Here is an 18261-nt window from a genome sequence, read left to right as displayed (position 1 = left end):
TGTTAGTCCATTTTTATATCCATTCGCTGACCTGGACATGAACGATGGAGGGATTTTATTTTTGCAACCTCATATTTACATCTCAATAAATAAATAAATAAATAAATAAAATAAATAAATAAATAAATAAATAAATAAGGTCAAAGGCAACAAGAACAGGATTATTTCTGTCTAATTAAAATGGTCTTTAGGGGTGCCAATAATTTTGCCACGTTTTTTTTTTTTTTTTAGAGTAACCTATTATTTTTAAAAACAAGATCGGTTAAAAGACAGAATGAAAGAAAGAAAGCAAGAAAAATTTTAGTGAGAGAGACAGAAACAAAAAGAGAGAAATTTATATATAGAGAGATAGAATGACAGAAACAGAGATAGAAAGAGAGACAGAAGGAGAGAGAGAGCTTTTTTGCCAGTCAGTGAGGGGTTAAAAGGGGGCAGAAGGTCCATCTCTCTCAAACACACACACACACACACACACACACACACACACACACACACACACACACACACTGAGCTTTGAATAAGGAGCTCAGCAGTGACATGACTGTCGCTCCACTCTAGTGTGAGAGAACCCAAGACTCACTAGATCCCGACTCCGTTCTCTGCGTGGACGCTGCAGAGAACCGTTGATGGCTTCATGATAGATGAACACGTCTGAGCACCTGGAGGACACCTCACCGATCTCCCCAAGGAAATGTGCTTCAGACGGTGAACCAGGCGAGGCTGAAGAACCGTGAAGCGTGGTGCCGATGGATCTTTCTACAGCATTTGTTCTCGTCAGCGTGTTAACGACAGCAAAGGCGCTGGTGAGTACCCGACCTACAGCTCGCTCCCATATCTCGGTGACGTGACGCGTGCATTTCACGTGTGAAAAATCCAAACTTATACGTGTACGAAGTGAATTCCAGTGCGAAGTTTTCTGCGAAACATGCAGGTTTTAGGTTTTCACCCGAAATACATAATAAGAGTGAGAGAATGACAGAAAGAGAGGAGAGAGACAGGCAGAAGAATTTATACACTGATACAGCTTTAAACCACAAACCTACGTTTGAAAGAGAGCTGATTCCTGAACAGATCGACGGGAAAATACGATTTAATTCTGATAATGCTTAGCGCTTCATGTAAAGCATAAACGGAAAACAAATGAGACCTTTATACTTGCAAGTTATTTACAGTATTTGCAAATATTTTGCAAAGATTCTAATAAAAAAAAAATTGCATAAAACTCTTCTGGATTATGCTACTGATCACTACTTTCCATGTAGTCTTAAGGCCTGCGTTCTTTTATTTATTTATTTTTTAATAAGGTAAAACAAAAGAAACCCTTTTCGACAGTTTCTTGTACTAATACTAGTCGTAAATAAACTTTTTATTATTATTATTATGAGATTCTGAATCATGATTGTGAAAAACTGCAAATTGAATACATGCCCTTCAGTGGGATTAATATAAAAAGTTCCCTTATCGAAGATACTTTCAGGATGCTGTAAATAAATGTGTTTTATTTGCATCACCACTGTGCTGTAGGGTGTCATCATCAGGTTTGTCACCTTTTAATAAAGCCTCAGTATCCAGTTATTTACAAAAACAGTATTTTGCTATTCATCATCAATATACATACATGCCAATTAATTAATATATAATACTAGATGTATGTTAATTCATTGGCATGGCATTTGCCTTGCTGGTTTGGTGTGGAATAGATTCATTAATACCAAGCTAGCATGGAACCCCTGTTAACAAGCTAATCCTTTTCCTGCGCTGGATGCTAGGACGGTTTGAGCTCCATTTTTTTTTCAAGCTGTCAGCATGCAAGTTGAATATTGTCTCTGTTCAGTGGAGCAGAAAATCACTCTGTAGTGGAGAACATCGGAAAGTCAATTATTTCCAACTTTCATCATAACCCCTTGATTTAAAACAGTGCTTCAGCAATAAACTGCAAATCAGATACTTCACAGAGCGAATGATTTATTTATACTGTATATTAAGTCTCTAATACCTCTGTATTCTTTCATTTAGTCTGGTGTTTAGTAGATATTCAGTCTGGTCTTTAGTAAATATTTAGTCTGAACTTTAGTAAATATTAAATCTGGTCTTTAGTAAATATTCAATCTGGTCTTTAGTAAATATTTAGTCTGGTCTTTAGTAAATATTCAATCTGGTCTTTTGTAGATATTCAGTCTGGTCTGTAGTAAACATTTAGTCTAGTGTTGAGTAAATATTCAGTCTGGTCTTTAGTAAATATTTAGTATGAACTTTAGTAAATATTTAGTCTGGTCTTTTGTAGATATTCAGTCTGGTCTTTAGTAAATATTCAGTCTGGTCTTTAGTAGATATTCAGTCTGGTCTTTAGTAGATATTCATCTGGTCTTTAGTAAACATTCAGTCTGGTCTTTAGTAGATATTCAGTCTGGTCTTTTGTAGATATTCAGTCTGGTCTTTAGTAAACATTCAGTCTGGTCTTTAGTAAACATTCAGTCTGGTCTTTAGTAGATATTCAGTCTGGTCTTTAGTAAACATTCAGTCTGGTCTTTAGTAAATATTCAATCTGGTCTTTTGTAGATATTCAGTCTGGTCTTTAGTAGATATTCAGTCTGGTCTTTAGTAGATATTCAGTCTGGTGTTTAATAAACATTTAGTCTGGTGTTTAGTAGATATTTAGTTTGTCCTTTAGTAGCTGTTTAGTGTGGTCTAGAGTAGACATGGAATGAGTGGTAATCTTTCCATTTTATATAATTTCCACCAAGCTTTCATAGTTGTTGATTATGGTATTGGTGAAGCAGCCGTGTTGTTTTGTTGACATACAGAGAAACAGCAGGTCAGATAGTGAAATGGTTCTGATTCAATTTCTAACCAAGGGTTGTTCTGCTGGTTTGGATAGGTCCATTATGTGATGTGCTGTAGTTGGTTTACACGGCTATATGTTTGCAAATGAGTTGCTTCTAAACCTCCTGGAGCGTTGCTTTTCTAAAGCGATTTGTTTGAGTCTCGGTTTCTTGTTTTACCAGGTCAATTTTTCTTTGGGATTGAGTCTAATGAATTTTTACTGCAGTTGATGGATGGTTGAATTGATATCGCTGAGAACAGATAATTAACTTTGGGTCATATTGACTTTTTTTTATAGTTGCTTCTATGCCAATTAAGGTGATGGGTTGGTCCGACCACCACTGCAGATCATTATTAATTGCATTTAACAGGGGTTTGAAATTGAAATAGAATAGGTCTAAGAGCTTGTGGAAAATGATGATGCCAAGGTACTTAATATTACCATGGTAACAGTTGGGTGACAGTTTAATTGCATGGCCCAAGTGATGTCACTTAAGTGGAGACACTGTTGATTTTGACCGAAATAAAACTGGAATAATTCAAAGAATTAATTAATAAGCAATGGATCTACAGCAGTACATCATATACATACAGACTCATTTTTGCATCATACTCTTAACTCTGATACTTTTAATATTATAATTTTGTCTTATTGCTGTGGTGAGTGCTTCATATAAGCAAACAAGAATGGAAATAGTAGACAGCACTGCCTTGTACCTTTGTGTAGCGAGATATGATCCCACTCATGGTGACTATGTCCATTTGTATAGTGTTTGGGATGGTTGTCTTCTTGGTAAGTTATCACTTAAACTATTTGCAAAATTCACTGGCTAGTCCTTGTGTGTGTGTGTGTGTGTGTGTGTGTGTGTGTGTGTCTTAATCATCATATCATGGCAGCCTTTAACACTACAAAAGTCCTGCAGGTCACAATGGATACCCCCACCGGCTATGGCTCTTTAATCGATTTCTTAACCCACAATGTGCACGATAAAGATGTGCACTCTCTCACATGTTCAGCTGTGGAGCGCACCATTGGCCTGTTTAAAGGGTGATGGTGTTGTCTGGATGTGTCAAGTGGGAGACTGCTCTACCAACCTGAAAACATCTGCCGCATTGTGAGGGCTGTTGTGTCTTTGTGTTAGACTACAACTTGAGAAAGATAAAAGAGACACTCGGAGGTAAAGTTAACTCGTGTATTAACCAGAGCAAGAGCAAACAACATATATCAATGCGCATGGCTAATTACCAATCAGAAATCAATGCTAAGAGGAGTGATTCCACTTAAAGAAATAGATCCACTCTATACACTACAAGGGCATGTGCTGTGTTGCACAACAGAAAGGGCTCTGCTTTATAAGACATTTAGTCTGTCCTTTATTTGAGCTTTAGTCTGGCCTTTAGTAGATGTTTAGTACATCTTTTGGTAAACGTTTAAACTGGCCTTTATTAGATGATCCGTCTGTCCTTTAGTACACTTTTAGTATTTCCTTTTTTATAGGTTTAGTCTGTCCTTTATTAAATGATTAATCTGGTCTTTTTCATATGTTTAGTCTTTAATAGATGTTTAGTCTGTCCTTTAGTAAATGTTTAACCAGCCTATAGTAGATGTTTAATCTGATGTTTAGTTTGGCCTTTGGTAAACGTTTAATCTGACCTTTTTTTTTTCTCTGTCCTTTAGTAGATGTTTAGTCTGTTCTTTAGTAGATGTTTAGTCTGGCCTTTAGTAGATGTTTAGTCTGGCCTTCAGTAGACGTTTAATCTGGCCTTTAGTAAATGCTTAATCTGGCCTTTCCTAGACATTTAATCTGTCCTTTATAAGACGTTTAGTCTGGCTTTTAGAAGACGTTTACAATTTTAGAAATAAACCTAATTATGATCAAATATGTATTTCTTTCTGCGATGGGCTTTTTTTTTTCCCATAAAATTTGCTTCTGTTTTTACTTTTTAAAAAAACCAAACAAACCCCAACACTTTACAGTGTAGTCAATGTGTGAGAAATATCATTCCGGATAATTTATGCACATCACATTTGCTAATTTCATTTGTTAAGCAATAAAACAAACACAGACACAATCTGCTTAGACACTTAGATGCTATTTCCATCCATTCAAGCTCGCTGGGCTGGAATGGATGAAATGAATCACGGATGATAATGCCTTAACGAAACATTGTAAATGAAGGCGTAATCATTTAGGACAGATAATGATCTGAGGGGCTGAAACATGGACAAACCCGTGTCTGAGTTGTTGAACTGCTGAGATACGTCCGTGGTTATACTGATTACGCTTACTGTGATCTTTAGAAACAACACCGAGTCAAACAAAGGTTGCTCTCCTGTGCTAAATGGTTTACAGAAAACTGGTTTCATTTTGTCCATCACCTCATCACAGATGTTTGTCTTGTACTCTGTTTTCTCTTATTTTTTAATATCTCCCATACACAGCTCTCTGGTCTTCATGTTGATTTATCCTTTTTAACAACAAGTATTTTTTTTTTTTTTAATAAGCGAAACCCATGGCTCAAACCAAGAGCTATTAATCGTTTAAACAGCTGTCAGATATATGTTCCACTATTTTGTTCGCTTGAAAAACGAAAATGTTCTAAGTGCCGTGTTCTAGATGTAATATCAGGAAATGAAAGCTGAAATTCTAGTTTATTGTCTCATGTTCATCTTTTGATCTCAAACCCAAAACCCAAATGTCTTTGGTGTATAGCAAAAACAAAAGAATCGGCCTGTGTACACTCTCTCTCTCTCTCTCTCACTCTCACACACACACACACACACACACACACACACACACACACACACACACACACACACACACACACACACACACACACACACACACACACACACACACACACACACACACACACAGAGAGCTTGTTTCTGCTACTTTTGCTCAGTGGTTGTGAAGTGTATTTTAGGCACAAAGCCTCTTGTGTTCAACTCTCCACCTTTTCCAGCACAAAGAAGTGAGGAAGACAGATTAGAGCCAAAGGAAAGAGAGTGAGAGAAGGAAAGAAGGATTGAGAGAGTGAGACGACACAAAGAAGGTTAAAGCAGGACTGCCACATATCACAGTATGGTGAAAGTATTTCACAATCGCTAGAGGCAACAGATCAGGCCAAGGGGTTCTTCCAGACAGAGATGGAAAGCCATTGATGCTGAAATGCTGACAAGTGAGCTCATTGTCTGCCAGAAATAATGGCACCCTTCATAAAAACACCCAATACGTTTACCTAACATTTCCTAACGACAAAGTTGAGATCAACGATAACTACTTATCTGTGCCAAAATTATTTACACCCCTAAGGAATATTTGACAAAAATGCAAAAAAAAAAAAACCCCAAAAACCTCACATCTTTTTTGACTTGATCTCAGTCCAGAGGAACTCAACAGTTGCCTTTTACGATGTCTGGTCTTCCTAGCGTATAAATATGAAGCTGTACACATGTGGACAAATCAGGTAACGTACATAAAAAAGAAAAAAATGACACAAGGAGATAAAAAATACCTTTAAGCACAGTTAGGTTGCAATTATCACATCAATCAATGCAAATTTGGTTTAATTCAACAAAATGGGTTCCACTTGCATCATTCATCATCTTAGAAAATAACACTTGATCCAGTAATTTGCATTCGAGAGTAAATTGAGATCATGAAGTCGTAACGTGTGCATGGGATATCATTTTATCATGCTTTTAAAATGGTATTTTTGAGTCAAAACAAATTAACGAATTCCTGATTTCGGTATTAAACTTAAAACCGTTTGGCGAACATACTGTATATCTCATCTCAAGCCACCAGAAGAAAAGAGCCTAAGGAGATTTAGGGATGATCTCATTCGGACTTTTTATTCCCTCCTGTCACAGATCGATTCTGATGACGTCATTACTCGGGATGAGCAAATTTTCCTCCTGATTCGTGCACGGGCAAGGTGTGAGAGAAGCATCCGAGCCCAGCTGAGCACGGTACGAGGTACGTCACGGAAAAAATTGCTAAATCGTTGTTCAGAAGGCCAGATCTATGCCAAATAATACGAGCTTTGTTGCAATTTTTGTTGTAAATAATCTGACAAACCGACAGTTTAATAATAATAAAAAAGAAGAGCTTTCTTTTTGCTTCAGGGTGCTTTCATGCTTCAGTTAGTGAAATTCAATTAGGCGTCATAAACACACTGATGTAGCACCTGTCTTTTTTTTTTTCTTTCTCCAAAGGTCCTCTAATCCAATTTCCTGCACACAACAGCATCAATAAATCTAGAAAATGAAATGCTAATCAGTCCCAGGTTCAGACGCTTATCTCTGATCAGATTTGTTTCTGTATTGATCTCGCACAGTACGAATGTGCAATCAGTTCTATCACATTATTCCCACTGAGAGATATTGACGTCCCGTATCCCGTTGTTACCGTCGTACATTGTGTGTTTTCATTACTTGTACAATGCCATTGAATTCTAGACTCTAGATTTGTGTTGATTAGTTTTCTACGTGACCGAGAAAACCTCCAGGAGCTGATTCTGTGGTTTCTGGAAATAGCTGTCTTTATTTCAGCATGTGGGTATATACATTCAGTGCTGTGAAAATTTGTCTTTATTGTTAAACCTTTTGATTGTTTTGTTCAAAGAATTCACAAGAATACTCTGCTGTCATGGATATACAACAATTGTGCAAACAACAAGTTTATAAAAAAAAAAAGTTATTTGTTAAGTATAGGTGTGCAACAATTATTTTTGTGCTACCTCACTTTGCCAAAATAACAGCTCTGAGTCTTCTCCTATAACGCCTGATAAGGTTGGAGAATACATGGTGAGGGATCTGAGAGCGTTCCTCCATTCAGAATCTCTCCAGATCCTTCACATTTCGAGGTCCACGCTGGTGGACTCTCCTCTTCAGTTCACCCCACAGGTTTTCTATAGGGTTCAGGTCAGGGGACTGGGATGGTCATGGCAGGACCTTGATTTTGTGGTCAGTAAACCATTTCTGTGTTGATTTTGATGATGTTTTGGATCATTGTCCTGCTGGAAGATCCAACCACGGCCCATTTGAATCTTTCTGGCAGAGGCAGTCAGGTTTTCATTTAATATCTGTTGATATTTGATAGAGTCTATGATGCCATGTATCCTAACAAAATGTCCAGGTCCTCTGGCAGAAAAACAGCCCAAAACATTAAAGATCCACCTCCATATTTAACCGTGGGCATGAGGGACTTTTCCATATGGCTATCTCTCTGTGTGCTCCAAAACCACCTCTGTGTTTATTCCCAAAAAGCTCTATTTTGGTTTCATCTGACCATAGAACCCGATCCCATTTGAAGTTCCAGTAGTGTCTGCACACTGAAGACGCTCGAGTTTGTTTTTGGATGACAGTAGAGGCTTTTTTCTTCAAACCCTTCCAAACAGCTTGTGGTGATGTAGGTGACTTCAGATTGTAGTTTTGGAGACTTTCTGACCCCAAGATGCAACTAACTTCTGCAATTCTCCAGCTGTGATCCTTGGAGATGTTTTATCCACTTGATAATGCCCATTCCAGGTTGATTCATAACATTTCCAGTTTACTAGAACTTCTGAATTATTGCCCTGATGGTGGAAATGGGCATTTTCAATGCTTGTGCTATTTTCTTATAGACACGCCCCATTTTGTGAAGCTCAACAACCTTTTGCCGCACATCACAGCTATATTCCTCGCTCTTACCCATTGTTATGAATGACTAAGGGAATTTGGCCTATGTGTTACCTCATATATATACCCCTGTGAAACAGGAAGTCATGATTGAGTAATTTCCTGTTCCTAGTCACCCAGGTGTAAACCTGTGTTGTGTTTGCAATTGTTTGATGTCTATGAGTATTTTTGTGAATTTTTTGAACAAAAGATAAAAAAATTTTAACAATAAAGACAATTTTTCACAGCCTTCTTTGCTCATATTTACCAAGGGTGCAAATATTAGTGGAGGACACTCTGTGTATACTGTATAAAAGTGCTTTGCTTTACGTCATCACTTATAGACAAGTATCACCTGCGAAAGTACAATGAACGCATAAAGCAATTCTTTTTTATAAATTGTTTTCTGATTTATTAATCTGTATCCCCAGAAGGCGACTGCGTGCCGGAGTGGGACGGCATCATCTGCTGGCCGAGAGGGAAGCGCAATCAGCTTGTAGCTGTGCCTTGCCCTGAGTATATTTATGACTTCGACCACAGAGGTCTGTAGATCTGAGAAATCAGAAAGCGCTTGGTAAAGCTGACATGCGAATTCAAATCTTGTTTTGTTTTGGGAAGGTCTACGATTTTGCATTTCTACTTGTTGTCATTTTTCTATATTTGTATTGCATTAATTCTAAGTTTTTATCTATTTTTTTCCTTATTCTAATTCTATTCTTATGTTTCTTATTGTAATAATATCAATCTAAATATTTCTGTGCGGTAATTTTTTCTCTCTTTAACATGTAAGACATTTCTTGTTTTATGATGTAGGAGTTTGTAAAATGGTAATATATTTTTTGTTTTTTTTTTAAACAAAAATTATGTTTTGCTAAGGTCATGCGTACCGTAACTGCGATGAGTTTGGGAACTGGGAGCAGGTTCCCACCATCAACCGTACCTGGGCTGATTACACTGAGTGCACGATGAAGCTGCAGTCTAACCATGGCAGGCAGGAGGAGGTGTGTGTTTGCGTGTGTGTGTGTGTGTGTTTGCGTGTGTGTGTGTGTGTGTGTGTGTGTGTGTGTGTGTGTTTGTATTTTTTAGGTTATTTATGGCAAATCAAGTTGGCGTAAGCTTCAAATGATAGGCAAATATATAAACTGTCATCTCCAGAGTTATTGGCACCTTTGGTAAAAGAAAGCTATGAAAGAAATATCTTTGTGTAATTAATTAATTGGGGCGGCTGTGGCTCAGGTGGTAGAGTGGGTTGTCTACTAATCATAAGGTTGGCGGTTTGATTCCTGGCCCACATGACTCCACATACCGAAATGTCCTTGGGTAAGACACTGAACCCCAAGTTGCTCCCAATGGAAAGTTAGTGCCTTGCATGGCAGCTCTGCTACCATTGGTGTGTGAGTGTGTGTGTGAATGGGTGAATGAGACACAGTGTAAAGCACTTTGGATAAAAGTGCTATATAAGTGCAGACCATTAATTAGCGTAATCTCACACTATAAATATTTAAGACATCAAACTTTTAATTGAAGTAAATTCATCATTCTGGAGCTGACTGTATGGAAAAGTGGAAGTCCCTGTAAATGAGCTGTTAGTATAGCAATGATATTGTATTAGAACGAGCACGTTAATATAAACCTGTGGTTTGTAGCTGCACTGCTGTCAGAGCTGCTGTTTTTCAGAATTTGACAGTGATTATACGGAATATACCTGGTATAATTTGGAAATAATGCCCATGACATTAAATATATCTTGGGAAAAACATCAGCCAAGATGAAAATACAACATTAAATGAACAGAAATAACAATTATGATGTCTGCTCTCCAAACCAATCAGTTAAAAGTCAATTTCATTTTCATTCATGAGTAAATGATTCAACTATTTATAATCTCACCGTTGATTCGTTCTTCCCCAGGAGGTGTTCAGGCGGCTTCATGTGATGTACACTACGGGTTACTCCATCTCGCTGACCTCATTACTGGCAGCCGTCTTCATCCTCTGCTACTTCAAGTACGTTTAGAGCAAAATGCTTTGAGGTTTTTCCACACGTGTTCTGTCATATAAAGTGTTTTCTCGTACATTCATCATTTCACCACTGATAGAAGTCCAAATCTCTATTTCCACCTGGCATATTCACACGAAATGCTCTCACAAACTGCTTTTTCTTCTTCTTCAGTTTGCTCTTAATGTACAGAAAATATGTGGGGAGAAAAATAGCTTCTGGATGATAATGCACATGAATAACACTAAGTAATCTTTCAAACCATTTACCCTATTCCGAACAAAGCAAAAGAAAATACAAAGCCTACACTTTCACCCTATCTCACTAACAATGGCATGGCAGTCACTCATGTAGATTCTAGGCAGTAACAGTGATTACCTGAAGCATCTCATTACTACAACCCCAATTCTGAAAAACCTCAATTGGGGCAGTATGGAAAATTCTAATAAAAACAAAGAGGAGGGACTTGTAAATGTACTTTGGCTTGTTTTTAAACAGAAAACGTATAAAGACAAGGTATTTGATATTTTATCTAATCAACTGCATAGTTTTTTTTTTTTTTGAACCGTCATGAGTCTGTAATGGATATCCTGACATTTGCTCGGGAATACTTTGGTAAACCTTTGTCAGTTGAAACCATTCGCTGCTGCATCCACAGATGCAAGTTAAGGCTTTACTATGCAAAGCAGAAACCATATATACAGAAGCGCCGCCAACTTCTCTGAGCTTGGTCTCATCTGAGATGGACAGTAGCACAGTGGAATCGTGTTTTGTGGTCCAATGAGTCGACATTTCAAATACTTTTTGGACAAAACAGCTGTTGTGTTGTCCGGGGTAAAGGGGAAAAAGGACCGTCCAAGCTGTTATCAGTGACTATGTTTACATGGACAGCAGTAATCTAATTATTGACCTTACTCTGAATAAAACAATATTCTGATTAAGGTGTTTACATGAGTCGCTTTTAGAATACTCCTTTCCTGTTTTACGTTATAGAACATAGTTCGATTAACAGCCTGCGTCATTACGTCACCATGCCATGCCGTCTGAAGTCCCTCCAGAATTTCACGTATCAACATACAGTTCGTCTTCGTTATGGAACCGTATACAGTTTTGGGCGTTTTTATTAAAAAAAAATTTACGAACACTTCAAGTGCGGTTAATTATTTGTCATGCTATTCATGCTAATGGACGACTGCTTGAAGCCGAGGGCTCCGTCCCAAACCGCGTACTTACCGTCTATATAGTAGCCGAGATACATGTATTTTGCTTACTATAGATCTACAGTAGGCAAGTACGTGGTTTGGGACGCAGCTGTGCTCTCTTGTTTGCCGTAAAATGGTTGAGCGTTGCCGTGTGTACGTGTCCTGTCGCAAAATGCGGTGAAAACTCCCACACGGCGTTAATAGTGTGATTAAGGTGTGTACTTTTCTGTAATACACGTCGATAATGCGACTAAAACAGGAACACTCCACACATCTTAATTCCATTTATGTTTACTTCGAGTATGACCTTAATCGGATTAAGGTAATTAAAAATTGCTGTTTGCATGCTAGTTGCTTAATCGGAGTATCGTCTTAATCGGGTTAATATTGGATTATTGTTGTCCATGTAAACGTACTGACTGTCAGGTCCAAAATCCAGCATCTGTCATGGTATGTGCGCGTGTCAGTGATCATGGCATGGGTAACTCACACTTCTGTGAGGGCAGCATTAATGCAGAAAGACATGTACACATTTTGGAGATCCGAAATTATCGGTTACATTTCTTCATGCCATATGGGTGCAAATTCAGGAAAATGTTTACCTTACATCCATAAACAACAATTCATTTTACAGCCCGGAGTGGAGCACCAGCATGATTTAACACACTCCTAACTTTGTTATAGACGTTTACACTGCACTCGTAACTACATCCACACCCACCTGTTCACCTCCTTCATATGCCGAGCAGTCAGCATCTTCGTGAAGGACGCTGTGCTCTATACAGAGGAAGACGACCAAGCCGAGTATGGAGAAGTGGGAACCCGAGCTCAGATGGTACACATGCAATACACACAAATTATAAGTAATTGAATGAAGTATGTCATATGAATTCACATGATTCATATGAAGTAAAATATATATATATATATATATATATATATATATATTCTGATTCCATAGGCTATTTAATTGAGTGGTGCACAAAACAATACAAACAGTAACAAACGTTACTCATGCGAAACACTAAATGAGGCAAAAATTAAGAAAAATTACGCAATTATTATGGTAGAAAACACAATATTTACCCACATACAATGCCAAAGAATGGAATAGTAACCAAAATTACGCATGTAAAACAGTAAAATCCACACAGAAGAAATGGTAAACAAGCTGAAAGTAACGAAAACATTCGATGCAAAATGGTAAAAAGGCAAAAGTAAGAAGATTTACCCTCACAAAATGGCAAACAAGGTGGAAGTAATGTGTGCTAGATGACCCTGGTTATAAACATTAGTCATTCTCTAACTCAAGCTGTCACACATACTGTCTGACTAAGCAACTACATTTGACGTCATTGGAAAATCTGTATGAATTAGAATTTTCTCCTGATAAAAAAATGATTTGATAACTTGTTTTCCCTCTAACTCTTCCTCTTCTTCTTATTATTATTTTTGCTTGTATGTCTTGGTGTCAAGGTGGGCTGTAAAGTCGCCGTGACCTTTTTCCACTATTTCTTGGCGACCAATCACTACTGGATCCTGGTGGAGGGCCTGTACCTGCACAGTCTGATCTTCATGGCTTTCCTGTCTGATAAAAATTACCTGTGGGCTCTAACCATCATAGGCTGGGGTGAGCTCCCCACTTTATTTATTTATTTATTTATTTGTTTATTTGTAACAGTTTCTATTCAGATATAAAATGTAAAAAGCGCTTCTCATATACCATTTTCATTATCTGTACTCAGTGACACGCCCACACTTCCGTAGGCAAATGGCGGGTTTATATTCTGGTCGTAACTAAGCCGAGCAGAAAGTTATTGGTTTTCCAAATTGTCTTTGCTGCAGGTGTTCCCGCTGTATTTGTCTCAATTTGGGTCAGCGTTCGAGCCTCGCTGGCTGATACCCAGTAAGTTCCATCTCAGTTTTCTGTGTACATCAGAGTTAAAGATATTGTTTCTATAGTAACATCTCATTCACAGGGATTTGTACGGCAGGCGCTTTACTTAAACCGATTTTAAAAAATGTGTGTAATCACTGATACTGTAAAGTTTTCAGTGAGGACACTGTGTTAGTTTAAGTGAAGAGAATTTTTGCTTTATTTTTATAGAGACTGCATGAATTAACATCAGTGTTGGTCTTCCAGATGTTGGGATATCAGTGCAGGGAATGTGAAATGGATTTTTCAAGTTCCGATCCTCGCAGCCATCACTGTAAGCAAACCGTTGCTGCTTGTCCTATCGATATTCTGTTTGGTTTTTCCGAAGCCGTCACAATTCTATACATCATAAACTCTTATCGTATCGTATTTCCCTCTTACTCTCTAGGTCAACTTCTTTCTTTTCCTCAACATCATCAGGGTTTTGGCGTCAAAGCTGTGGGAGACGAACACTGGGAAACTGGACCCGAGGCAGCAGTACAGGTCAAACACCGGCCTTCCATAAACATGCAGGAGACAAAATATACGAATCATCACGATGGAGGCAGTTTGTTGATCTATGCAGCTCAAATGTAGTTAATAGAGCCAGATAGACTTGATGTTAGAGCTGTAACGCTAAGGTTGCTAAGTAATTAACACAAAACAGTAAAGAGTGAGAAACGTTACTCTTGTGAAATAGCGTGTACGGTCAAAGAAAGAAAAATTGACCATTGCAAAATAGTAATCAAGGTGACAATAATAATAAAAAAAAAGTTACCTACACAATATATAATAATCAGTGCGAAAATAAGAAAACATTACCAACGCAAAATTGTAAACAAAGTAAAAGTCATTTTTAAAAAAAATCCATGTAAAATAGTAAACATGGTGAAAGTCTGAAATGCTGTTGTCATGCTGTTGTACAGGAAGCTGCTGAAATCGACCCTGGTGCTGATGCCGCTCTTCGGGGTGCACTACATGGTGTTTATGGGTCTTCCTTACACAGAGGTCAACGGGCTGCTTTGGCAAATCCAGATGCACTACGATATGTTCTTCAATTCGTTACAGGTACACACTCTTCCCCACACACACTCTCTGAACAAGTGGTGACGACTTTGATTTTTACTTTTAAATTCATTCATCGGTTGTAAAAAGCTAGAAAACACAATAAAGAACTTTACACCTCGAGTGAAGATCAAACTTACTAGATGAGCCCAAAAATCAGGTTTCGGTACATATACTGTACTGTAGACGCTTCACTCGGTAATGTGGAATTAAGTGTGCGCTTATGTACGTGTTAGTTTGCAGCTATTACTGAAAATCAGTTTGTACCAGAAAGCAAATTTATTGATCTATTAAAAAATGTTTGGTATGATGTTTTTCTTTTTCCTCCTTTTAGGGCTTTTTTGTGGCCTTCATCTACTGTTTCTGCAATGGAGAGGTACTACAGATGCTTTTTTTTATATATATATATATTTTATTTAATTTTTTTTTATAAGAGTTCAGGCTTCTTTAAAATGTTCAGTACTGTCCAGGCCGTATTTATTCTCATCCATGTAACTGTACCTATTCAGATATAAAAATGCAAAAATGCTTCCCATATCCCATTTTCATTATCTGAACTAAGTGACATGCCCACATTTCCATAATCAGTTAATTTTATATTAGAGAATAAAAAACTGATTTTTCGACCATGTTGAAAATTACGTGCACATGTTCTTATGTAGTTCTGCGTCCCGATCGAACTTTTCAATTCCTTTTAAAAGCCATTTTTCTTAACTTGAAAATCTTCCTGATCCGACTTATTGTAACAACTAGCAACTTGCAAAAGCTTTACATTTTTTAAAATCTTGCCTACAACCCAAAACACATGGCGTGTTTCCTTCACTTCCTGCAGTGTGTCGATTCAGAGTCGAATCGCTTTCTCACGGACATTGAGTTCAGCTGGGAGTGGAGTGAGACCACCTCGGTCAGATCCCAGAGGGATCCCTAAATACTGCACCCGTGTAAGCCTGCTATGACTCGAGCATATTAAAAATAGTCCTGTAACTGTATTTGTCGATCACAGGTGCAGGCGGAGGTAAAAAAGGCGTGGCTAAGGCGGAGCCTCTCTCTGGACATCAAGCAAAAGGCACGTGTAGTCAGCAGCACCGGGGGTGGGAGCTGTTACTACGGCGGTATGACATCACACACCACCACACAAAGCATCTCCCTTGGCACCCAGGGACCAATTCTGGCTCGGGGAGTGTCCTTAGGAGTCAGAGGCCAATCGCACGTCGCTAACCTGCATGTCGCCACACCCAACGAGACCGCAGAGATCACATTACCCACAGTTCAGAAGTCAGAGCTGAGAAGGGCCGACAGCATGGGGTTACTGTATGATCAGAATGGACAAAACATTGTAGGACGTCGAGTAGAGGAGGAGGAATTCGAAAAAGATCCATCGCTATACTTTATACCTGAAGATCTTTCCGCTTCAAAAGATCTGGAAACAATTCTATGAAAAACCTCTCGTGATATGTTGTTGAATTTCATCTGGATAGCGGGTCAAGCGTCATGTTAAATGTCTGAAACTGATGTGCCGTGACATTATTTGATGCCCGGATGTGTGTGTTCACTGTTTTGTATATCGTGTTTTTATTATTTCCTTAGTCAAAACTACTGACGTGACCAGAGTTTGTATTTAGTCATGCATATTTATTTGATGATTAGATATCATGACCTACTGCAGTGAAAGTAAGAACTTAGGATAGTCCCTATCCTTCTTCTTTATTTTGTTGTTTTACTACCTGGAACCGAAATTGGACTCAATTGTGATTTTATAAAATATGTCAAACATGCGAAGGTGCAAAATATATTGTTTTTATTGCGACACAAAGACTAATTAAATAATAAGTAAGCAGAAATGGATCATTTTGGCGTCCACAATTACAACTGTAAGTCTTCTTGGAAAATGTCTCCTATTAGCTTTTTATCTGGAGCCTGGTATTTTTTGCCTATTCTTTTTGGTAAAATTGCTCAAGCTCTGTCAGATTGGATGCACACCATTGGTGAACAACAATGTTCAAAGTCTTACCTCAGATTCTGAATGGGTTTGACTACTGGGACATTCTAACATATTCAGCTTCGTGGTTTTGAGCCACTCCAGTGTCGCTTTCGGATGAATATTTCTTGTTATTCCTACACTCAACCATGACCAGTTTCTCAGTCTGTGCCGATGAAACGCATTGGCGCAAAACGATGCTACCACCACCATGCTTTACAGTGGGGAAGGTTTTCTCAGGGAAACGGAAACAGCAGTCTTGGATTTTTGTTATTATTGTTTTGAATTATTGTTTTGGATTATGAATTATTATTATTTAAAAAATAAAAAAATCTCTCTTCTCATCAGTCTTCTACAAAGCCCAGCATTGTGGAATGTCTGCGGTGTGGTCTTGTAAAAACTTTCAGATTCAGTGTCAGTCATGGTTGTCCCATATTTTCCTTTTTTTTTTTAATATATATATATATATTAATTAGTATAACAGGAAGTCAAACAAAATATAATTATAAATCATTAGAACCATCTTGCAAAACAGAAATATAGGTGGTTTTATATGCTATTTAGCAGGCTAGCTAGTTTATTACTATCATTATTATTATTATTATTATTATTATTATTATTATTATTATTATTATTATTTTATATATGACTAAATAATGCTAGATGATAAGCACAAAACATTTATCACAGATACTGGAAAAAAAAAAACCCCAATCTTGTTCTTAAACATCTGCATGAACTTTCATCCATTCTTAAATGTGCCATGCAGTAGAATACAGTATGCTGAAGATTTAGCAAAGGCCCTGGTAGGAATAGCATGTTGCTGCTTAGCATGAACTAAAAATACTTAAAGCAACACACGTTGAATATATAACTATTGTAGCGTTTATAGTGTTTTCCGTTTAGATTTTTATCGAAACTTGTACTGTTGACATGAGACAGATGTGTTTTTATTTGCTAGTTGCTAGTATTAGACGCAACGATTGTACCTAGCTGCGGCTAATTCCAACTTTTTACAACAAACCGTGTATAGCGGCACCTACGTCGTTGTGTGTAGCTATCGCACTACCTTACTTTTACTAGAACCTATTGTAAGTGCAAAAGTTTGTGCATCCTCGGATAACGTCAGAATTGGTTTTCTGCATGAGATATAAATATTTGAAATAGTTTGGTACTACTCTCACTATATTTTTTTGCTTTAGGTTTTAGATTGTTGACTATTTGCAGGATATGTTCACGTTTCATTTTTCTGTTGGATGTTTTTGTGTGTGTGTGTCTGTGTCTGTGTGTGTGTGTGTGTGTGTGTGTGTGTGTGTGTGTGTGTCCATTGTGTCCATTCACTGAATCCACAAATAATCCCATCACCTTCAACAACTGATAGATAGCGTTAACTTAATGTGTAACCCCCCAACCCCCCCCCCCCCCCAAAAAAAAAGTTTCTTTTGTTTTAACCGACAATTTAAGTATTCAGTGTACAAGCAAATCGCAGAATGATTCCAGTTTCCTCCAATCGACTGGAACAGGAAGCTTGATGTGAAGGTGAGATGTTGTTATTCAGGATTCAGCACTGAGACAGCTTTACTTACTCTGTAGACACATGCCTGAAAATCAAAGG

General features: G+C 37.8%; 1 protein-coding gene across 1 annotated transcript; it reads left to right on the top strand.

Moving 5' to 3' along the window:
- The first annotated feature begins 498 nt into the window (after positions 1-498).
- Positions 499-17066, top strand: pth3r (parathyroid hormone 3 receptor). Its single transcript, XM_017482831.3, has 13 exons — positions 499-803; positions 6701-6806; positions 8920-9030; positions 9365-9489; positions 10400-10494; positions 12373-12523; positions 13165-13318; positions 13534-13594; positions 13832-13898; positions 14013-14107; positions 14530-14671; positions 15003-15044; positions 15672-17066. Exons 1-13 carry the CDS (start codon positions 747-749, stop codon positions 16104-16106), a joined length of 1641 nt encoding a protein of 546 aa, XP_017338320.1. The 5' UTR covers positions 499-746; the 3' UTR covers positions 16107-17066.
- Positions 17067-18261: the final 1195 nt, after the last annotated feature.

This window comes from Ictalurus punctatus, chromosome 13 (genome assembly GCF_001660625.3).
Source record: "Ictalurus punctatus breed USDA103 chromosome 13, Coco_2.0, whole genome shotgun sequence".
In the NCBI taxonomy this organism is placed as follows: Eukaryota; Metazoa; Chordata; class Actinopteri; order Siluriformes; family Ictaluridae; genus Ictalurus; species Ictalurus punctatus.
The sequence above is the reverse complement of the archived record's forward strand: the minus strand, read 5'-3'. Positions and strand labels throughout refer to the sequence as shown.